Source organism: Schistocerca serialis, chromosome 2 (genome assembly GCF_023864345.2).
Source record: "Schistocerca serialis cubense isolate TAMUIC-IGC-003099 chromosome 2, iqSchSeri2.2, whole genome shotgun sequence".
In the NCBI taxonomy this organism is placed as follows: Eukaryota; Metazoa; Arthropoda; class Insecta; order Orthoptera; family Acrididae; genus Schistocerca; species Schistocerca serialis.
In genome coordinates, this window is record NC_064639.1 from 180,481,062 (window position 1) to 180,503,775 (window position 22,714).

Here is a 22,714-nt window from a genome sequence, read left to right on the forward strand (position 1 = left end):
AGCATACATCAACCGCATGATTTCTCTGTACTATTTCGCTATTCCTTTTATATCAGAACTTTTTTCTTTATTTTGATTTGTCTTTCTCCGTGGTTTTCTCTACCGTTTCGGGAATATTTCTTTACGCCGCCACGACTGCTTCCTCGCCGCAGCCTTTTCAGACTTCACTAATTCTTCATCCCTACTGCCCTCGATGTCGACTAACTGCTGAATATCAACTTCATTCTTCCCTTTCTTTCTTCGTTCGTTACTTGCAGATTAGACTAATTTGGCACGATTTTACCGTAATATTATTCCGTTTCACCTAGAAGCTTCTCAAGAATATTTTCAACGTAGTCACACGATTTTTCAATGGAGTTTTTCTATTTCAATGTTTTCTCTGCACGAGGATGTATGTGAATTATCACAATGCTACGGATACCAACACACACCAATTCTACAACCAACGTAAGTGAAATGTAACACAAATTGTCATTACCAGTGATCACAACATTGATGCCACCTGTTTTTTTAGAATTTAGGCCGTGGTTGTAAAGCAGGAGATATCTGGTACACAGAACGATAAACATTGCAAAAAGCAGGTGTAACCAAGCTGCGAAGATCATGTTTTGAGGACTTCCATTATCGACGATCTCTTCATCTCACTTAAAATGTCACTGCGCCACAATCGTTGACGCCATTTTTGCAAGATGATAAGGAGAGTGACAAAAGTGAACTGGGAAAAGAAAATGAATGCACACGGAAGCAGCTTAGTGGTGAAATTATTTATTTACAATGTCTGTTGCTAAGTGTTAGCAATAGTGCCTGAGACGAGTGCTGCGTAGGTGTGATGACTGCTGCTTCTCCGTGGCCCTTCAGGAGGGTTCGCGGCTTTGGCGATGACGCAGCAGGTGGTGCTGTTGCACTTGGTCCTGGTGTTCGTAGTGAGTAAACCGCTGGGCGCCGTACCCCTCGCATTTGCTGGCTTATTCTCCCGTCATCATCTCCATGAACTCTGCAACACACCAGAGAAAACAAATGGAACTCTTATTCTAAAAAAAAAACTGAATTGCACACAGAAAAAAAGATGTGCTTTGATCCTGGTAACTTACTTTTGGCCCACAAAAACATAATAAATTGTGTGTATACGCAGACCGAAGCGACGAGAAATTCTTTACCAAGGCCCAGATTCGAACCCAGGTCTCGTGCTCACTAGGCAGATGGCTAACCACTACGCCACCCTGGCACAATGGCTCTCTCTGCGCAACCGCAACGACTGGCCTAACACACCTCCCTCGTCAATCAAAATTCCCATTCACGCCTCAGCCCACTTGGTATTCACCCTAAACTCGAACAGCATTGTAGAGGCTTTTCTAAAGGCTTTAAGCACTATGGGACTTAACATCTGAGGCCATCAGTCCCCTAGACTTAGAATTACTTGAACCCAACTAACCTAAGGACATCACACACACCCATGCCCAAGGATCGACTCGAACCTGCGACCGTAGCAGCAACACGGTTCCGGACTGAAGCGCCCAGAACCGCTCGCCCACCGCGGCCGGCACGCGGATTCGAATCTTGGTTTGGGTGCAAATTTTATGCATCACTTCCGTCTGCGTATATACATCACATGTGTTTGTAACTTGAAAATGTCTCTGGAACGATATAGTTTCATTTGATTAAAGCACCTCTGCTCAAGTTTCAGGCAGAATCCCCCGTTTCTTTCGATGCAGAGGTGCTGTTCCAGTACAGCTGGAAAGACTCTGCAATGCTGTTCGAGCTTAGTGGGGAATAACAAGCAGGCTGAGGTGTGAATGGAAATTTGGATTGAGAAGGGAGACTTGCTATGGTAGTCTGTGCAGTTGTGCAAAGTCTCCATGCCAGTGTAGCGTAGTGGTTAGCACATCTGCCAAGTGAGTAAGACACCCGGGTTGGAATCCTGGCCTTGCTACACATTTTGATTCGTGGCTTCAATCTACATATATACATCGTATCTGTTTGAGACTTGAAATGGTCTCTGGAAACATTTGATAAAAAATTGAATTAGGAATAAAATGTTGTCATAATGCCATGTCTTCTGAACGAAAGAAGCAGAGCACTATAAATTTTCGCAATCACTGTAATTTCAGGTGAGCAGTCAAAAGACCATACATGTCAGAATTTTTAGGCGTAAAATAGAAAAACAATTGTGAACTTTTATAATAATTCTATAAAAATAAGTCGAATCTACATCCACAGAAGACGACACATAGGTGTCGAAACACTTCTGGGTAAATGGAAGAAAGAGATTCATCGTGTCGTGCAGAATGCGGAGATCAAAAACATAACGTTAATTCGCAATACGGGAAAAAGTCAACAGGAGGTACCAACCCTAGAAAGATGATTATCAATATCAGTACCGTAAGTCTCTTTTTGCAGCTTAATTTAATCCTCTCAGATTTATGTCCGTAAAGCTATTACGATGTAGTTGGCAAATAATGAATTTGGCAGCTTGCGGATTTGTAGCCGGACAGAATGTACTGAATATTTCAATCGTGTCAAGTAATATAAAATCCAGCTCAGGTAAGCGTGTAAATTGGGGCTAGTCTCATCCTATAAAAATGCAGGCGAGGGTAGATTCAGTGATTACATTCACTAATATTTTACATGAAGGTAATCTTTAGTATCCCTTAAGTTGGTTCAGGACCCTGCGGATTGGCTAATTTATTTACAGATCAGTGAATGTGTCGATTAAGTAGAAGATGCAGGATGAAAGTAGCAGGCGTGGTTAATAAATGGAAGATAATCTTAATTCATGTGTAGAAGTTTTGACTCAGAAGTAGGACTGAGATAGTTTCGCAAACTACTGAGGTACCATACATCATAATCATCATTATTAGTGTTCTGCCAAAGGCAGTTTTTCACATGGTAGTTCTCCAGTCTGTCCGGTCTTCTGCCCTCCTCTTCAGGTCCGCATAATTTCCTCTTCCCTTTTGTCGTCTATCATCTTGTATCTCCTTCTTCATCTCAGTCTTCTCCCACAAACCAGTTCTTCCAAAAGCATCTGCTAGCAAGCACTCCCTTCTCGATGAATGTCCCAACTTTTCTTTTTCCTTTCTCTTATAACCTTCAGCAGACATCTTCTCTCACCAAACCTTTCAAATACTCTTTCATTACTTACTTTTTCAATCTAGCTTATCTTGTCCATTCTCCTCCATATCCACATCTCAAATGCTTCTAACCTTTTTTCATCCTCCCGTCTCAGCGTCCATGTTTCTGCCCCATATAGTGCCACACTCCAGACAAAACATTTGCCTAGCCTTTTCCTTAGACCTTTATCTAATTTGCCACATAAAGACTCCTCTTTCTGATGAATGCCTCCTTCACTATGGCAATTCGAGTTTTCAACTCCTGGTGACATCTCAAGTCTTCAGTTATTGTGCTTCCAAGATATTTAAATGCATTTACTTGGCTAATGATAGCTTGTCCTATTTTAATATTGGACAGTCTGCGTCTTGTACTGATGACCATACTCATTGTTTTTGCTGTGTTTATTTGCATCCCATATTCCACACAAGCTTCATTCAGATCTTTCAGCACGTTATTCACTATCCGCTCACGTTTTGCCACTAATACCATGTCATCAGCAAATCTTATACATTCTACTCTCTCTCCACCAATTCATATTCCTCTTTTCCCAGCTAAGCCTCTCGCAATAGTCTCTTCAAGATAAGCGTTAAACAGCAGTGGTGAAAGGCAACAACCTTGTCTAACACCTCGTTCAGTGCTGCTTCCTTCAGACATTCCATTTCCAATCCTTATCTTTACTTTTCTGTGTAAATATAGCTTTGGTATCATTCAGTTTCCTGTACCACTTTTTTCCTTCTTCAGTTTCTACATTTTTCCACTCTCTCCGCCCTTCCATCTTTTTCAACCTGTTTTCTGTTATCCATTCTTTCCTGCTACTTTATGGTACTCTAATTCCTAGTATTTCTTCAGCAGCATCCATGAGTCCTTCCCTCATTTTTATCCATTTGTCATTAACACTTTCATCAACACCATACAAATAAGTCAAAAAACAAGTTAACTGGAAAATGGGCTCATCCATAATTTTTTTGTTCGGAATAACATTTGTTAGCCATCTCGATAGATTATTTGTGTACGACTTTCCCATTGGCGATTCAAAACTCATTTCGAAGGGTTACGTAATCAGTCAAAAGAAAGCAGTAGCAATATAGAAACGACCATAATGGGACGCGAATTCAGGCGATGATGACGAATAAGAAACTCGTCGAAGTACTGCGACAACACGACTCCACGATTCAGCTGATAACGTGAGACGATTTCACCAATGAAGTATGTCGAAAAAACCTGCATTCCCTATTTCTCTAGAGTGCTTCTACTACATAACCTCTCTGTGGAAAGAAAGTTTCTCTGCTCGAAATACTTAATATGAGGAGGCACCGCCAGAACCATCCTGAATAGTTACTGAATAAACAAAGTGAAACTTACTCTCTACTTCTTCATATTGTCAGACCTGTGTGTTTCTCCCAGCAGTTTTTTTAAGTAGTAACCTATTGTTACTGCATGTGACATTTACTAATTTAGAGCTCTATGAGTGTGAAATATTAATTTTTTGTATTTTTAGCATTAACAATTAATTTCTCTGACGATTATAAATTCTTTGCTGTCTTGTCCCATTATGCAAAAAATTTTCTTTGTCAGTAACGCCAGTAAAAGGAGAATAAATGGAAGCCTAGCTGACAAATAAATAACTAACGGAACAAGCTGCAAAAGGCTGTGTTTCTCATTGTAATCGAGGTTCGCCAAGTAATCTAGTGAAACCACTACAGGTATTCGTTAATGATTCAACGTACTTGACTGTTTCTGCGGGCAAAAAGCGTTTCCTGTCGAATGTATTCCGACCTTACAAAGGTGAACACAGTGATTCTCTTGAGAGTCGTGGATTCTCACACCAGATTCACGGGTACATCGGCCCGAAACTCTACATCAGTTTGCAAAATGATTTGCATTTGAATAAAAGCATTTTAGATGTTAGGCGACGACATTATGGAACATTAAAACCTATACATCCGACTGCTGTTCGGCCGCCCTGAGGAGGAACGATACAAAGACAGTCTGAAGTCATATCTATACTGTTTTAATGCTTTATAATAGCACCAAAACAATCGACGCGTCGTGGAATGGTAGCATCTTTGACAAGTAATTAAAACATCTTGTACCACTGTTTCGAACCTCTCCGCAGCTAAAATTTGGAATTAATATCATCAGCAATGGCGGCCGAAGACTTCCGGTAAAAGAAATCATTCTTGTTCTACCATCGGCCTTGTCAATGAAGGCGGAGAAGCGGGCACAGGTTCAGGGCAATATCTTGCCCTTGAGGTGGGAATCTGCCCTAAAATACGGAAGAATCAGCAATGATCAATGGCATGAGGATGCAGAAGGCAATGGAAACCACCATATTGAAGAACATAACATGTATCCACAGGGAATATGGCCCACAAGTGAAAAAGTGTCATGATGATCTCTCGATTAGCAAAAGATTCAGGACTGATCCCCCATTCGAATCTCCGGAAGGGCACTGAAAACAGGGAGGTGACCGTGAGAAAAAGATTGAATAACCAACGGAAGGACAATATTCTACGAATTGGAGCGTGGAATGTCAGAAGACTGAACGCGATAGGGAAGCTAGAAAATCTGGACAGGGAAATGCAAAGTCTGAGTCTAGATGTAGTGGGGGGTCAGTGAAGACGAATGTAAGGTAACATCAGCACCAGCAGAAAATGTTGTAATTGGAGTAGGGTATGTTATGAACAGGGAAGTGTAGCAGAGAGCGAGTCACTACAGTTCAGCGATAGAATTATTCTCATCAAGTTAGACGGCAACTAAACCCCAGTAAAAACAATTCAGGGATACAAGTGGACATCACAAGCAGAGGATAAAGAGACAGAGAAAGTATATGAGAATATATAATGTGTAATACAAAATGTATAAAGACATGAAAGCTTAAGAATCATGGGTGATTGCAACGCGGTAATAAGAGAACGAATAGAAGAAAGAAGCACGGGAGAATATGGGCTTGGTAGTATGACTAAAAAAGGAGAAAGACTCATCGAGTTCTGCAATAAGTTTCAGCAGGTAATAGCAAACATAATGTTCAAAAATCAAAAGAGGAGGAGATATACTTGGAAAAGGCCTGAAGATACGGGATACTGGATTGTAAACCGTACGCAGCAGCAGATACAGATTCAGATCACATTTTCGTAATGATGACTGAAGTACAAGAGGTTAGTACTAGGGTATCAGTGTGGAACTAAGGGGAATACTAAACTACTAAGGAGTGTCGAGACGCATTTGAAGTTGGGTACTGCGATAAGGAATACCATGGTAGACACTTAAGTTGAAGAGAAGTGGGCATCTCTGATAAGATCAATCGCAGATGTTGAAAAGACAAACACAATTAGTTGAATGGTAACTACGAAGAAACATCGGGTAGCAGATGAAATACTTCAATTTATGGACGATAGGAGGAAGGATAAAAATGGCCAGGGAACGACAAGAATACAGCAAGACAAGTAAAATGGATGCAGGACAAATGCGAAGATATCTAACTTGAAATGATTATCGTAAGGACTGACTCAAAAGTCGGAAGTCAGAACACCCATTTGTGAAATTAAAAGCATGGGTGGCAATAACGAAAGTGCAATGGAAATTCCACTGCCAAAGGCAGAGCGAGCGGGTAGATGAAAAGAGAGCACTGAAGGCCTCTGTAATGGTGAGGAATTGTCTGATGACGTGACAGATGAAGAAATAGGAGTTGATACGGAGGACATAGCGAATCCAGTATTAGAGTCAGAATTTAAAAGAGCTTTGGAAGACTTGAGATTAAATAAGACAGAAGGGATAGACAAGATTCAGTCGGTACGTCTAAAGTCATTGAGGAAAGTAGCGGCCAAACGAGTTTTTATGTTGGTGTGTAGACTCAGGCTTTTGGACAATTACGCCATAAATTCCGGAGATAGCAAGGGCAGATAAGTGCTAGAACTATTGCACAATCAGCTGAACAGCTCATTCATCCAAGTTGCTGGCAAGAATAATATACCGAAGAATGGAAAAGGAAACTGAAGAAATGTTACATGACTATCAGTTTGGCTTTAGGAGAGATAAAGGCGCCAGAGACGAAGTCTGACATTGCGGTTGATAATGGAAGCAAGACTGAAGAAAAATGAAGATAAGCTTATAGCATCTGTCAACCTGGAAAAAGCTTTCGACAATGTAAAATCGTGCAAGATTCGTAATCCTGAGAAAAATAGGAGTAAGCTATAGGCAAAGACGCGTAATATAACATATGTACAAGTACCTACAGGAAACAATGAGATTGAAAGACCAAGAACGAAGTCCCTCGGATAAAAAAATTGTGAGACAGTCTTTCGCCACTACTGTTCAAACACTACATCGAAGAAGCAGTGGCGAAAATAAAAGGTGAGCAAGAATTACAGGAGCTGTTGTATGGTGCGAACAGTCTAATGAGTACAGAATACGGATTGAGAATACACCGAAAAAAGACGAAAGCAATGAGAAGTAGCAGAAATGAGAAAATCGAGAAGCTTAAAATAAAAATCACGAAGCAGAGGAAGTTACGGAATTCTGTTACCTTCGAAGCAAAATTGACCATGACGAACGAAGTGAATAGGACATAAATAGCAGACTAGGACAAACAAAGAGGGTTTTCCTGGCCAAAAAAAGCCTACTAGTTTTCATAATATCAAACATATGCCTCAATTTGACACGAAGATATTTCTGAGACTAGGTTTGGAGCACCAGATTATATAGTAGTGTATCATGGACTGTGGTAAATGCGGAAAAGAAGAAAATCGAAGCATTTGTGATGTGGTACTACAGAAGAATGTTGAAGATTAGGTGGGCTGATAAAAGAAAGGAAAGAGGAATTTCACTGTAGAGTCGGCGAAGGAACGAACATATGGAAAACACTGACAAGAAGAGGAGACAGGATGATAGCACATGTGTTAAGACACCAAGTAAAAGCTTCTATCGTACTAGAGGGAGCTTCAGAGGGCAAACGGTGCAGGAAAGACAGACATTGGAATACACCCAACAAATAACTTAGGACGTAGGGTGCAAGTGGTACACCGAAATGAAGAGGTTGGCGCTGGAAAAAAAAAAAAAAATTCTTGGCTGGCGGCTGGCCGCAAGAAACCAATCAGAAGACTGATAAAAAAGAAAGAAAGCGACACCATCTAACACCCAGAAGGATTTTACTCATATCGGTAATGGCTGTGATAGCCCGCACTTCTATGATTTTCTGTACTGATGGAGAAGCGTATCTGATGGCTCGTATTGCTCAGTGGGAAGAGAAGGTGAGGGAGTGTTATCTCTAAGGGCGCTCACCGTCGAAGTCGACGGTGCCGGAGCCGTCGGTATCAATCTCGGCGATGATGCCGTCCAGGTCTTCTGGTCCCAGCTTGTCGTCCAGCGCCGCCAGGATTTCTCGCAGCGTCCCCGTCGTGATGTAGCCGTTTCCTGCGCAAGAAACGCACACGCTTAACGAAATACAGTCGACACAGTCGTGCTTTCAAATAACGTCGGGATGACAAAGGGTAGACACGACAGACACATTCCCTCAACTCCCGTTAAATATTACGTTCATTTTCTCCATGTGGGGTACCACAGCACTAAGCTTGTTGAAAGACGTACTGACGTAATCCACCTCGGCTGTTTTTCACAAGTATTCACTTTACCACATGTTACAAAATTGGCCAATTGCGGCATTAAGAGTCATTTTCAACGATAGTAGGTGACACCTACTACCCTTGAAGATGACCTATAGGGCCGATACTGGCCAAAAGTGAATACCTGTCAAAAATTGGCGAGGTAGAATACTCCAGTGTGTCTTAACCAATATTACGTTGCTAGCCTTAATTTATTTTTATGCTTTTATTTCTACTCCGGCGCCCATTTAGTCAGCTAAAATGTAAGTAACTTACATACAGAACAAAACATAAATTGATGATAGTTTAACAAAGGGCTTCAGAAGCTTGCTGTTAATTGACATGCTTGCAAACAGTGAAAAAAGGTTTTTAAATTTAAAGGAAAAGATGGAATAACAAAATAACAATACTAATGTTTAGCAACGGTGTTTTGACACAAATGTAAATGAAGATACAAGTACACGTTTAACAAAGGTGCTTGACATGCAGTGAAAAATTTTACATAGTAGCTCAACAGAGTTGATTATTTTGGCACCACAAGTTTGTGCAATAAAACAGGAAGACCAGCAGAGATAAAAATGTTCAGCACCTAAGTTGAGATACATACACATATAAAATACATTATTATGAACGTGAAACAACCAGTCCTGCATTAGTAACACAAAGATACTTTGACAGCTTGCAAAAATGTACAAAGCTCTTCATTATACGCGGGGAATACCCAAAGAAAGAGAAATGGCAGCATTCGCAGGAAAATCTACTTTCAGCGTACGTAATTGTTGCAAAAACGATTGTTTGAGTCTCTCCCATTTTGCACATTCGATGTGATTGAAGTCAACTTATGTAGTGTATGCAGTCACAGGCCACAGTTGGAAAAATTTCTTTGTGATAAAGATGTTTTGGAAATCTGTCGAGGTTGAAACTCATACGGTAGAAGGAGGATATCAACCATCTGGGTAGGCGAACATCGTGAAACGGGGTCTATGTGAAATAAAAGGCTGAACATAGGCATAATATCATCAGTCCCTGAAGAACTAAGACATGTTCCAGTCCTTTTGACACTGCTGAAAAGCAACGATGCACTTCAGAAGGAGAAAGTGTCAGGTCGATCAGTGTTCCAGATTTTCTGGTTTCTGTAAGAAGAATTCTGACTACTTCATTATGAATGTTGCCACAACGGAGGGATGTGACGCAGTGGTTGGCACACTGGACTCGCATTCGGCAGGACGACAGCTCAAATCCGCGTCCGGCCGTCCAGATTTAGGTTTCCTGTGATTTCCTCAAGTCGCTACAGGCAGGTTCCCGGATGGTTCCTTTGAAATGGCAGGGCCGATTTCATTCCCCATCCTTGAGACGATCCGAACTTGTGCTCCGTCTCTAATGACCTCAATGTCGACGGACGTTAAAGCCAGTTTTCCTTCAATGAAGCCACGGTGAGATTTAACCCACAGGAATTATGTCGTTTGTCTCTAGATTTGACACTGGAGACACTGACAAATGATTGCCGAAATTACAGTTCTGGGTTTTGAATTCCACTTCTTATGCCTTAGAAATTTAAAACTTACGTAGAATCGGGTAGAATGACGACCTTGGAAAGCTGAAGCGAGCTGACATGTTTTAAGCTTCCACAGAAAAAAACTAAGTTTCTTTCTGCAGTAGAAACAATTTTGAGACTTGTGTACAGGGAAAGGCACACTCACATTTTTTCTCTTTTTTTAGTTTGGAGCCTTCGGTATACTCGTATATGTGCAAAAAGTCCGACCTTTAAAAGTGTGACACTAGAAAGAATAGCAAATAATAAAATTTTACTTATTTTGCGTATTCATCATACTAGGAAAATTACAGTAAATGATTTAGAGGGTATAATATCACGTAAAATTTGGTACAAAGATCTACGCTCTATGCTCTATTAATACGGGTCGCGCCGTCAGGCTAACGACAGCGTGAAGCGGATGGGGCCTGGCCCAAGTTAGGAGCATACATTCCACTGTGTTACTTGCACTAGATTACAATACGCGTAACACAGCTAAAACTTTCTCGCGGAAAGGGGTGTGATACAATTATGTACAATTATATCATCTTTCACGTGGCGCTATTCAAAAGTTTGATACTTTCGAAATATTTATGCAAGTCATCCATGCCCAGCAATCAAATTACAACAATAAAAAGGATATCAAATAACGAACTTTTACGTTTTACTGTGCATAAACACTATTCTAGGAAGAAAATAGGGTTAAATTTTTAAGAGGTCTGGGGATATACTGGACACCAACTTTGGCAGCAGCAATCCGGCTAGGCATCAAGTCGTACTGAGTCTGAATGGCAGATAAGATAACGTCAATCCATGCTGTTTCAACTCTGAGCCGGAGTTCAGAGGCAATCGTGGAGGTGGGCTAGTGGTAAGGGACCAATCTCTGAAACCCGTCCCGGCCGAGGTGGCCGAGCGGTTCTAGGCGGTACAGTCTGGATCCGCGCGACCGCTACAGTCGCAGGTTCGAATCCTGCCTCAGGCATGGATGTGTGTGATGTCCTTAGGTTAGTTAGGTTTAAGTAGTTCTATGTTCTATTGGACTGATGACCTCAGAAGTTAAGTCCCATAGTGCTCAGAGCCATTAGCCATTAGTGTGAAACCCGTTACCAGATGTTTACAACCAGTGAGACATCTGGAGAACGCGCCGGCCTGAGCAACAGTCGAACAGCCTCCGTGTCGAGGTAGGTCATGCCACCACAAGCAATATGTGGTTTGGTGTTATTTCGTAGGAAGATATCACGAAGCCGTTGAATGCCACTCATCCTTAGACGTCATAAACATAACATCTCCTAAAAGTTCGTAGGCTTGTAACGCCAGTGTTATTTTGAAAAAAATAATTTTGCGTACTTAGCTGCGTCATTATAAATTACTAAAGCAAGTAACTGCCGAAGTTTCGACTGACTTTGCAGCGGTCCTCTTCAGGGCAGTTATCTGCTGGAGAGTGTAGTTAACCGTCCTGAAGAGGACTATTGTAAAGTCTTTCGAAACGTTGGCAGTTACATGTTACGGTGTTTTATAATGACGCAGCCTAACAACTAAAATTATTTTACTCAAAATAACGCCTGTCGCTCAAATTGCAGACTACGCGAAGTAGAGGTAAAAGTGTGGTTTACTTAATGACACCACATAGTATCATATCAGTTGCTGGACCCGTATGACGATGCCGAATGCAATCTGGCAACGTTCGTTGCTCTGGAAGACTTCACAACTGAACACGTCTGTCACGATGGTGTACGTTGAACCAGGACTTGATCGAAAAATGAAGCCCTCCTACTCCCCGGGGTCCAGCGTTGTCGTTCGGCGAGTTACTGTCGGCCAAACTCCCTCTGCTGCCGCATCAAGGTAAGCCGCAACAGTGGTAAATTCCTCATTACGTAGGGGTGTTCGGACGCTTTTGATCAGATAGTGTATAAGAAGTTGATTGGCACAGTGATTAAAGTTTTCTTCAATGAAAGAGCTCAACCAGTGTAAGAAATTTGAGTGGGACAGAGGAAGGAGTTCCTGAAAGTGTACGTCTGGAGCACAATGCTGTGTGCATCAGCATCAGTAATCCGTAGAAGAAAAAACTGAAAGTGTCTAGTACGTTGTGCTCTCGAGCATTGTTAAAGATTAAAAGATTAGTGGAATACGAAATGAAGTACTAGCACAAAGTATGATGAAGGATAGACGTTAACGGACGACTGTTACAGGATGAATGAACAGGTTCGTGAAGACATCAGGTACAGGAACGGGGCGTCGGTGCTGGAATGAGCAGTAGAGGAGAGAGGTAGTACGGGCAATCCAGAGCTATATTACTCAAAAACATGCAGAGCATATTGGTTATAATAGTTATGTAGGGATGGAAAGAAAAGCACAGGGTAGGAAAAGCCTGAAACCAGCCGAAAGGTGACGACTTCAGAAAAATTTCGGCGAGTTGTAAAGAAATATGAAAGAAGTTCACTGAGAGGTATCGTCGCTCACCTTCCCTGTCGTACAGCCTGAAAGCCTCCTTCAGCTCCTCTTGCATGGCCTCCGAGTCCTCCTCCTCCAGGAAATGGGAGGCGATCCTGCAGAAGCCGTCAAAGTTCACCTTGCCTGATCCTGCAACAGTTAGTGAACATCGTAACTACGTTCTGTTTTTACTTCCTGATTATAACCTCTGAGTACAGTATTCTTCGGCGCAAACACCCATCAACTAGCTCTAAAACTACTGAGCATGTACATAGACAATCATAGAAAGGAATAAGTATACAGTTCTGCAATGAAACTTCAGCATCAGCATCAAACACAGTATCAGTACCGGTATCCCAATAAGTAGTAATAAAATGTTCGAAAAGAATGTACAAATGACTAACACCTGTAGTATTAGCATAGTATTTCGTAAGGGACTGCAAGAAACTGAATGAAAAAAAAAGAATCGCAGAAAATAGGATGTAAGAACCAAAATGTTCAATGTATGATGCACATTTCGTAGATTTACATTTATATTATTTTGCAAGCTCAGCATATTCGACAAAGGAAACGATGAACAATGAGGCTGCACAGATTTTTTAGCATATCATCTCGTACATTTTTCTTCCTTATTAGGAAACACTGCAACAGTCAACTACTCGCTGTCAACCTTCAGAATTGAGCTACTTTATTCTGGTTGTAAAAGAGACTTACCGGTCAAACTATCCAGTAAGTGAAACCAAAGTTACTTCAAATTAGGGTGGACAGGTATTCTCTTCAGTAAGTTCAAATAATGGTATTTGTCCGATACTTGAACTTGTACCCCTTGGCTATTCTTCGATTAAAGACTATTGAGGCACATCGCAACCAGATACAAGTTATTTTACTTAGTATTTAAACATTTCATCATCGTGGAAAAGCAGTCGTATGGTAAGTTGAGAGTAAGAATGAATTTACATAACACTGCAATTAACAGACCTTCAATGTTATGGCAACATGATCGATTTGGAGAATTCTAGTCCCGTCATATGCATCAAATCGATTTCTGGTATGTTCATTTTAGTACTACATCTTGTTGTCAATTGTTCTGAAGACGCGACTTCTTTGGAAACATATTCTGAATACCCTGTGGTGCTGTGGGTACGTGGTTTAATAATGCACGTTACTGCAGGTCAACTGAAGACAGAAAGACTTGGTCCTAACACACCAAACATCGATTTGATGCAGATGTTCCAGTGCATTAGAAGATGAGGCTAGAAGCCTCGAAATCGATGTTATAATGAAACTGAAGGTCGTTTAATTGCTATCTGAAGCGAATTCATTCCACTCTCATTTCCAAGAAAGTTATATTTTCACAATCGGTTTTGTCCCATTATGCCCATTTCTAAATGGATACACTTGTAGTACATGGTTAGAATAGTCAGCAGCGTATCGTTTGTTTCTTTGCAGTATAAGAATATTCAAACAATTAGCGCCTGTTTGTATGCTATAGGATTGACTAACGTAACATAGAAAAATATGCCAATGTGCAGGCAAACGAATACATGTGACGTGAATCAGTTTTTGTATCTCTATTTTTTTCTGGGGAACGCTGTTTTGTCCATTTTTGTCTTTACGTGAATTTCGAAACACCAAATGTTCAAATCTGGATAATAATGAAGCCGATCCCGTGTAGGTATTGTATAAAAGAAAAGGGAAAAGAGGTCCATTTAAATGAATGCATTCTGGGTAAACGTTTGGAAATCATTTTGTTTTCGCAGCCAACTCGTAAGTACAAAAGTAATGTCCCGAAATTGGCAGACGATATCCAATTATCTGATAAAATACACGATAAGATTTGAAACACTACAATAGAATTTGAGCTAAGAATCTCATGTAAAATCTTTGACGGAACAGAAGTGCCGGACATTGAATAACAGTAGATTCGGATTAAACTCAAATATCGTAAGGCTAATGCAAACGTCTTGTATCAACAGGTCGTATCACACGAAAGGATGCCCGCTGATTGTATAACCGCTCAACATTGCATCCAATAGATGAAGACAAAAACATTATGGTCGGATGGACTCTCACTACGCTATGACTGATGACAGAGGGCAAGAAGTAGAAAATAATGGCCAAGTAGGGTTGTACATTCGTGTATCTTCATGGACGTAATCACGGTATGATTCTTGTACTTTTGTAATTGCTTCATATTTGCCAAGTTGTTGGCAGACATCGTCGCGGAGCTTATTAAATTTGCCCACAAGAAAGTTATCAATCAGTATTCACACAAATTTCGTTTACTGGTTCTAAGAGTTTCTGATTTTTGTCACATTCTTGCCTGATTAGTCCGATGTACATATTACACATAGCTGCACAGCATATACGGCCCTCCGCAAACTGGCAACAAGTTTTAATAGGGCTGGGAAGCAGTCGGCGTTCTTTCAGATGAGTAGGCCAATGGCAGAACAGCAAAAAGGGACACAAAGAATTAATCTGGTTTTTGTGAGAATATTTGTACGTCTACGATTCTGAACGTCGGTGCTGTTCCATTTGTTTCTGGTATATTGATCGCCGTGATTTACGTTAACGTACCTCCAGCAGTCCCCGATAACTGGCAGCCACATACGATATTTCTGGGAACAGAGGCCATTCGCGTAATGCTACAGGTCGTCCATTCTCGTCACGAATGTTGAATTACATCCGATTCTTCCGTGAGAGGTCCAGACGGCAACCCATCATGCCAACGTGAAACCTGTCCTGCTGTAGAGCCAACCTCCACACTTCCACAGATGTAGTCCCAGAGAGGGTGTATGCATGCATGTATCAATGTCAAGATCCAGTCTGTTGTGTTTCGCACACTGGGACGGAATCTACAGTACACGAAGCCAAACTTCAACATATATACTAGGCAAGCTTCTGTTACAGTGCACGGTACAGGATATTAGCAGCTCTTCATTGTATTATCTCTATCTCTTCTGCTAATCCACATTGATAAGGATTCTATTCGTATGCCCCTGCATGGAAGTATTGACGAATGTTCATTACTGTTAATGGAACATCTGGCCACGATTATCTAATAATCATATTACGAGTGATAGATAAAACATTTTTGCAGCCCATGCCTATATCGTTTGCAGGCAACATCCTACCATTTGAGACATTCAGGCACATAGCAGTTGCAAAGTTGTAATTTGTCACGACCTCGCTCCTGCCCTTCAAAAGCATAGGTATGCTTTCTTGCATGAGATGTTACATTACACATAGTGATGGAGACACTTGGAATTGTAGAAGTGTTACAAGATTAAAATTTCGTATCATTATGGGTGCTCGGACATGTAACTGGAAGTTTAATACCGACTCTCTGTAGCCTTTAGTTACTGACACCATTCTATTGTTCATGTACTTACTGAATGTTGTACTCATTTTGATCAGCAATGAACTGTGTCCATCACACATGTTCCTTGTGCAAAGACATGTAATACTTTTAACCCCGTCCTAGTTGTAGGCCTAGGTAGTTGACCTTGTAGGCCAGGGAAGGCCAACAACTCTGCTCGCCTGCACGCGTGCCAGCGTCTCCCTCTCACCAAAGCGCACACTTCCTGCTCTACGCTTCCCCGTCTGCCACTTCACGCTGTCTGAGCGGGAAGAGGGGGAAGGGACGGGAACTGCGAAAGCATGCGGCTTTATTTCGTATTTCTCAACAAAACAGATCACATACAGAGTAAATTGTTAATATTTAATTATTTCTGGTGTGTTGAAGACTTAATAAAATTTATAACTCACAGACAGTCAGCAGATGGGAAGATGTAGGCAGTTTTACAGATTTTCGTCACTCACGTGATCACATAATCGTGTCTTATTTCGTTCCATAATCGAAAAATGTCTCTCACACACGTATGTTGACCGGAACATTGATATCATGTTTGCAACTTCGTGATGGAGATGTGGAATCTTTCCTGAGGAAAACAGCTCACAACTCCTGGACAGTATTAGCCTAAATAGATCTGTCTTTTAAATAAGAATTACACTGCGGATAAGCTGAAATGGCAAACGGTCTCGACAACAGCTTAAAACAGATGTAAGACTGGCAGTGTCTTCACACTTTCAGAAGGCTGTTCCCGTAATTCTTTTTTGTGGTGGGCGAAGATCATATAGGGCCAAACTGCTTAGTTGATCAGTCCCTAAGCTTACACACTACTTACCCTAAGTTACAATAACTTACGCTATGCACAACACACAGACCCATGCCTGAGGGAGGACTCGAACCTTCGGCGGGGGCAACCGCGCGGACCGTGGCAAGACGCCTCAGACCGCACGGCTACCCCGCGCAGCCTCCTGTAATTCTTTCTACGTCACAGTGTTCCTTGTCAGCAGTTCTCCCTTCCAAGACTTTCAATCTACACGTAATGCCTATGACAGGAAGTCATTGGCCGTACTGAATTTCGTATTATAATACGAGAGGACCAAAACATAAGTTACTCATGAGGTACCATGCTATGAATAGTGCGCAACATTAGTGGCGCGTTGCCAGAACAGATAAAACGTTCACGATTTCCTGGAGACACAGTTCAGGTGCTGTACATATAACATGTGTATCGCAGTATGGAAGTGAAGTAGCGAGGCAGCTGGAAAATTACACCAAAGTTGGATTACACGGGATAGTACGGCTCTTGTAGGCAAAACGTATAAAGCGCACACACATTCACCGTGAAATTTTGGTGGTGAATCGACTACATACAATTTAGCGTCCAGATGTAGTGAAATGTACCCTAGAATTTGACCAATGCTGCACAGAATTGGGCGATTTTGATCAGGAACGAAGGTCGTGGACATCGACTACAAAGGATAGTTTCCAGGCAGTCGAGAAACTAGTTCGCAGCAATCACAGGTTTTCCGAAGATGAGACACACAACGGCTCTCGAATGGCTTTATGAGCAAGGAGCGGATCTCTATCGTAGAGGAAATCAACTATTAGTAGACAATCCGACCTAGTTTACAGAGACTTGGTGACTATGTTTAAAAATAGTGTCAGGACTACACTACTGGCCATTAACATTGCTACACCAAGAAGAAATGCAGATGATAAAAGGGTATTCATTGAACAAATATATTATACTAGAACTGACTGTGATTACATTTTCACGCAATTTGGGTGCATAGATCCTCAGAAATCAGTACCCAGAACAACCACCTCTGTCCGTAATAACGGCTTGGGCATTGAGTGAAACAGAGCTTGGATGGCGTGTACAGGTACAGCTGCCCGTGCAGCTTCAACACGATATCACAGTTCATCAAGAGTAGTGACTGGCGTATTGTGACGAGCCAGTTGCTCGGCCACCATTGACCAGACGTTTTCAGTTGGTGACCGATCTGGAGAATGTGCTGGCCAGGGCACCAGTCGAACATTTTCTGTATCCAGAATGGCCCAAACAGGACCTGCAACATGCCGTCGTGCATTATCCTGCTGAAATGTAGGGTTTCGCAGGGATCGAATGAAGGGTAGAGCCACGGGTCGTAACACATCTGAAATGCAACGTCCACTGTTCAAAGTGCCGTCAATGCGAACAAGAGGTGACCGAGAAGTGTAACCAATGGCACCCCATACCATCACGCCAGTATGACGATGACGAATCCACGCTTCCAATGTGCGGTCACAGCGATGTCGCCAAACACGGATGCGACCATCATGATGCTGTAAACAGAACCTGGATTCATCCGAAAAAATGACGTTTTGCCATTCGTGCACCCAGGTTCGTCGTTGAGTACACCATCGCAGGCGCTCCTGTGATGCAGCGTCAAGGGTTACCGCAGCCATGGTCTTCGAGCTGATAGTCCATGCTGCTGCAAACGTCGTCGAACTGTTCGTGCAGATGATTGTTGACTTGCAAACGTCCCCATCTGTTGACTCAGGGATCGATACGTGGCTGCACGATCCGTTACAGCCATGCGGATAAGATGCCTGTCATCACGACTGCTAGTGATACGAGGCCGTTGGGATCCAGCACGGCGTTCCGTATTACGCTCCTGTACCCACCGATTCCATATTCTGCTAACAGTCATTGGATCTCGACCAACGCGAGCAGCAATGTCGCGATACGATAAACCGCAATCGCGATAGGCTTCAATCAGACTTTTATCAAAGTAGGTAACGTGGTGGTACGCATTTCTCCTCCTTACACGAGGCCTCACAACAACATTTCACCAGGCAACGCCGGTCAACTGCTGTTTGTGTATGAGAAATCGGTTGGAAACCTTCCTCATGTCAGCACGTTGTAGGTGTCGCCACCGGCGCCAACCTTGTGTGAATGCTCTGAAAAGCTAGTCATTTTCATATCGCAGTATCTTCTTCCTGTCGGTTAAATTACGCGGCTGTAGCACGTCATCTTCGTGGTGTAGCAATTTTAATGGCCAGTAGTGCATTTGAAGTGTATTGCACCATTCAATAGTCACTTGGCTAGCCATAAAAGTGTGTAACTTTCCTTTTGGTCTCCTCTGGTAAGTAGTTATCAGTCTACATTGGATTTATTACTGGAATCACATTGGTTGGACGACATAGGGAAACAGTGCGAGAAATTCTTGCTTGAACATAAATGCATGTGCTAGCTGCGGGTTGCGCTGTTCTATTTACCAAGAAAGGAACCCGTGAAATGTCCTGAACACGTTACAAGTGTCAGTCATGGTCAGAACAGTGTTCTGTGCAGTTGTGAGTGCATCATGTCGGAGCTAAGTAAATTCAAAGGTGGGAAAATTGTTGATGATCGTATGGTGGGTAGTTCCGCAACCAAAGCAGACGAAGTGTTAGGTGTTTCAAGCGGTGCCAATCGAAGATTTATACCACATACAGGAAATGCAGAAAAACATCATCCGCTAAATAACAACGCGGATGAAAGTGTGTGTTGAGTCATCGCGACAGACGGTCACCGAAGAGGACTGTGACGAAAAAGAAAGAGTACGACACGAAGTATCGACCGCTGTCAGCACAAAATCAACTTCTTCGTAAGCTGGGAAATGCAGGGCGAGTTGGAATCCCAAAATTATTCATCAGTGATGCAAATTTCAGCAACAGGGAAACGTGGTCCCGAAGCCATAAAACCTGGGCTGTGGAGTCCGCAACTCGTGGACTAGTGGCTAGCGTTGCTGCCTCTGTATCACGGGGTTTCGGGTTCGGTTCCCGGCCGGATTGGGGATTTTCTCCGCCTGGGGACTGGGTGTTTGTGTTGTCATCATTTCATCATCATTCGTGAAAGTGGTGAGACTGGACTGAGTAAATTTGTACGGGCGCTGATAACCGCCCAGTTGAGCGTCTCACAAACCATCATCATCATCATCATCATCCATCATGGACTATGGATCAATGGACGAAAAATCATTTGGTCGAATGTGTCTTGATCCACACAGTTCCCAACTTCTGCCCGATTTTACGTTCGAAGAGTGTTCAGGATGATTTGGGAATCCATATTGTAGTATTCCATTGGCCACATCTCTACTATGCAGGGTTGCATTACTCAAAAAATGGTTCAGATGGCTCTGAGCACTATGGGACTTAGCTTCTGAGGTCATCAGTCCCCTAGAACTAAGAACTACTTAAACCTAACTAACCTAAGGACATCACACACATCCATGTACGAGGCAGGATTCGAACCTGCGACCGTAGCGGTCGACCAGTTCCCGACTGTAGCGCCTAGAACCGCTCGGCCACTCCCGCCGGCGGTTGCATTACTGCCAGTGATTGTGCTCACATTTAGACTGATCCGTTCATGGTAAAATATCAGTCCCCCAATGGTGGTGCTGTGTTCCAACGCCGGCCGGTGTGGCCGAGCGGTTCTAGGCGCTTCAGTCTCGAATCGCGCGACCGCTACGGTCGCAGGTTCGAATCCTGCCTTGGGCATGGATGTGTGTGATGTCCTTAGGTTAGTTAGGTTTAAGTAGTTCTAAGTTCTGGGGTACTGATGACCTCAGATGTGAAGTCCAATAGTGCTCAGAGTCATTTGAACCATTTTTTTGTGTTCCAACAATACACTAGCCCCTGTTCACGCAGCTCACATCGTCTAGGACTGGTTTAGTGAGCACGAAGATGAATTTTCGTGTCTCCCCTGGCCACCCCAATCACCAGATATCAATATTATTCAGCCTTTGTGGTCTAGTTTGGAGAGAAGGGTGATTGCCATGCACCTCCATCATCGTTACTCGATCTTAACACTATTTTGGAGCAAGAACGGCATACGATTCTCTTGAAAACCACACAGGATCTGTATTTATCCACAGCAAGGCGACTGGAAAATTTTTTGTATGCCACCACCCTATTAAGCACGATAATGTGATGTGTTTTAGTGGTTGTTGTTGGTTGTTTTTTGGGAAGGAGACCAGACAGCGAGGTCATCGGTCTCATCGGATTAGGGAAGGACGGGGAAGGAAGTCGGCCGTGCCCTTGGAAGGGAACCATCCCGGCATTTACCTGGAGCGATTTAGGGAAATCACGGAAAACCTAAATCAGGATTACCGGACGCGGGATAGTGTTTTAGTGTTTCCGTATTTTGTCCACTCCTTGTGTGTGTTCAAGGCATTCTTAAATATTAAAAATCGATTAGCGTATGTGTAAACATAATTTCGCAAACATAGTCCTCATCGGAGCTTTAACAGCGGTGAAGACAGGCGCTTGAGAAGTTACAGTCTTATCACATGCAACATCAGTGTCTCCAGAATACCTGTTGCCCGAAGGTGGCTAGATTCATCCGAACAGGTCAAATTTATTTAATGGCGTGTGACGAGGGCTTCCCGTCGGGTAGACCGCTCGCCTGGTGCAAGTCTTTCGATTTGACGTCACTTCGGCGGCTTGCGCGTCGATGGGGATCAAATGATGATGATTAGGGCAACACAACACCCAGTCCCTGAGCAGAGAAAATCTCCGACCCAGTCGGGAATCGAACCCGGGCCCTTAGGATTGACAATCTGTCACGCTGAACGCTCAGGTACCGGGGGCGGACACAGGTAAAATGACATCGGTAGCGGCTATTTGGTGCCATAAATATTATAATAGCGCATTATTTTCCCTGTCGCTATGTTAGGGAATTTAAAACATTAAGACATTTCTGCGAAAGAACAGAGTAATTAGGAGTTGAAAAGTTTGAAATGGAGCGAATAATAGGCCATTGTGAATGGAAAACACCTGCCGGGCTGTGCCAGAGATATGCCGCCGAGCGCTGGCGTTCCGCAACATTTGCTTGCGATTGAGTATCATACAGAACGAAGGCACCTCCATCCCACAAACGGATTCTACACAATTACCCACGGCCGACACGTGGTGGGTGAGCAGAGTGCTGGCGTCCTCAGCGCAGGAAAAGATGGTTAAAAACAGAAGGGGGGCAGAGGGGGGGGGGGGTGGGACGGCAGGGGCAGAAGGTGAGAGGCGTCTGTCAGCGCAGCGGCGTCGGCGCCGGGTTTTATATTTGCCCCCGGAATGCGGCGGACGGCTGCCAAACAGAGCGCCATCCGTCATCCGTGACAGCGGCCGCCGAGGCGAGGCCCCTTCTGCCACAATACGCGGGCCGGCCAGGAGCTTATTTAACGAGCGCGGCCGCTCTGCGGCTGTGTAGTGCGGACACTGCGTGGACGGACGGCTGTCAGCTCGCTGGCTCGTAACGCTGCTCAAGTCTGGCCGGCGGCTCGCTATAGTCTGCCAGTGTCTGGGCGAAGTAAAACTGTAACGAGGGCTGTCTCCGCTGTGTTTGTTCGGCTCGAGAAGAAACTATGAACTATAGTGGCAAAATTTAGGAAGTTTTTCGGCTACATTTTTTTAAATATTTTAGTGTAAGGATCGCATGGTCTCTAGTACCTCGTTACAGACTGAAAGTGAAAGTTCACTTAATGTCGCCTTTCATGTCATCGGTATGCATGCGACAGCACCTGTATCTCCACTACTGGCCATTAAAATTGCTACACCAAGAACAAATGCAGATGATAAACGGGTATTCATGGGACAAGTACATTATACTAGAACTGACATGTGGTTGCCTTTTCACGCAATTTGGGTGCATAGATCCTCAGAAATCAGTACCCAGAA

General features: G+C 43.0%; 1 protein-coding gene across 1 annotated transcript in view; it reads right to left on the reverse strand.

Moving 5' to 3' along the window:
* Positions 1 to 749: 749 nt before the first annotated feature.
* Positions 750 to 22,714, reverse strand: part of LOC126456885 (troponin C) — a 56,968-nt gene continuing 35,003 nt past the window's right edge. The window contains exons 4-6 of the mRNA XM_050092714.1: positions 12,700 to 12,819; positions 8,389 to 8,520; positions 750 to 994 (exon numbers count right to left, since the gene is read on the reverse strand). Coding sequence (XP_049948671.1) covers positions 966 to 994; positions 8,389 to 8,520; positions 12,700 to 12,819 — 281 coding nt within the window. The 3' untranslated portion in view covers positions 750 to 965. The remainder of the gene's footprint in view (positions 995 to 8,388; positions 8,521 to 12,699; positions 12,820 to 22,714) is intronic.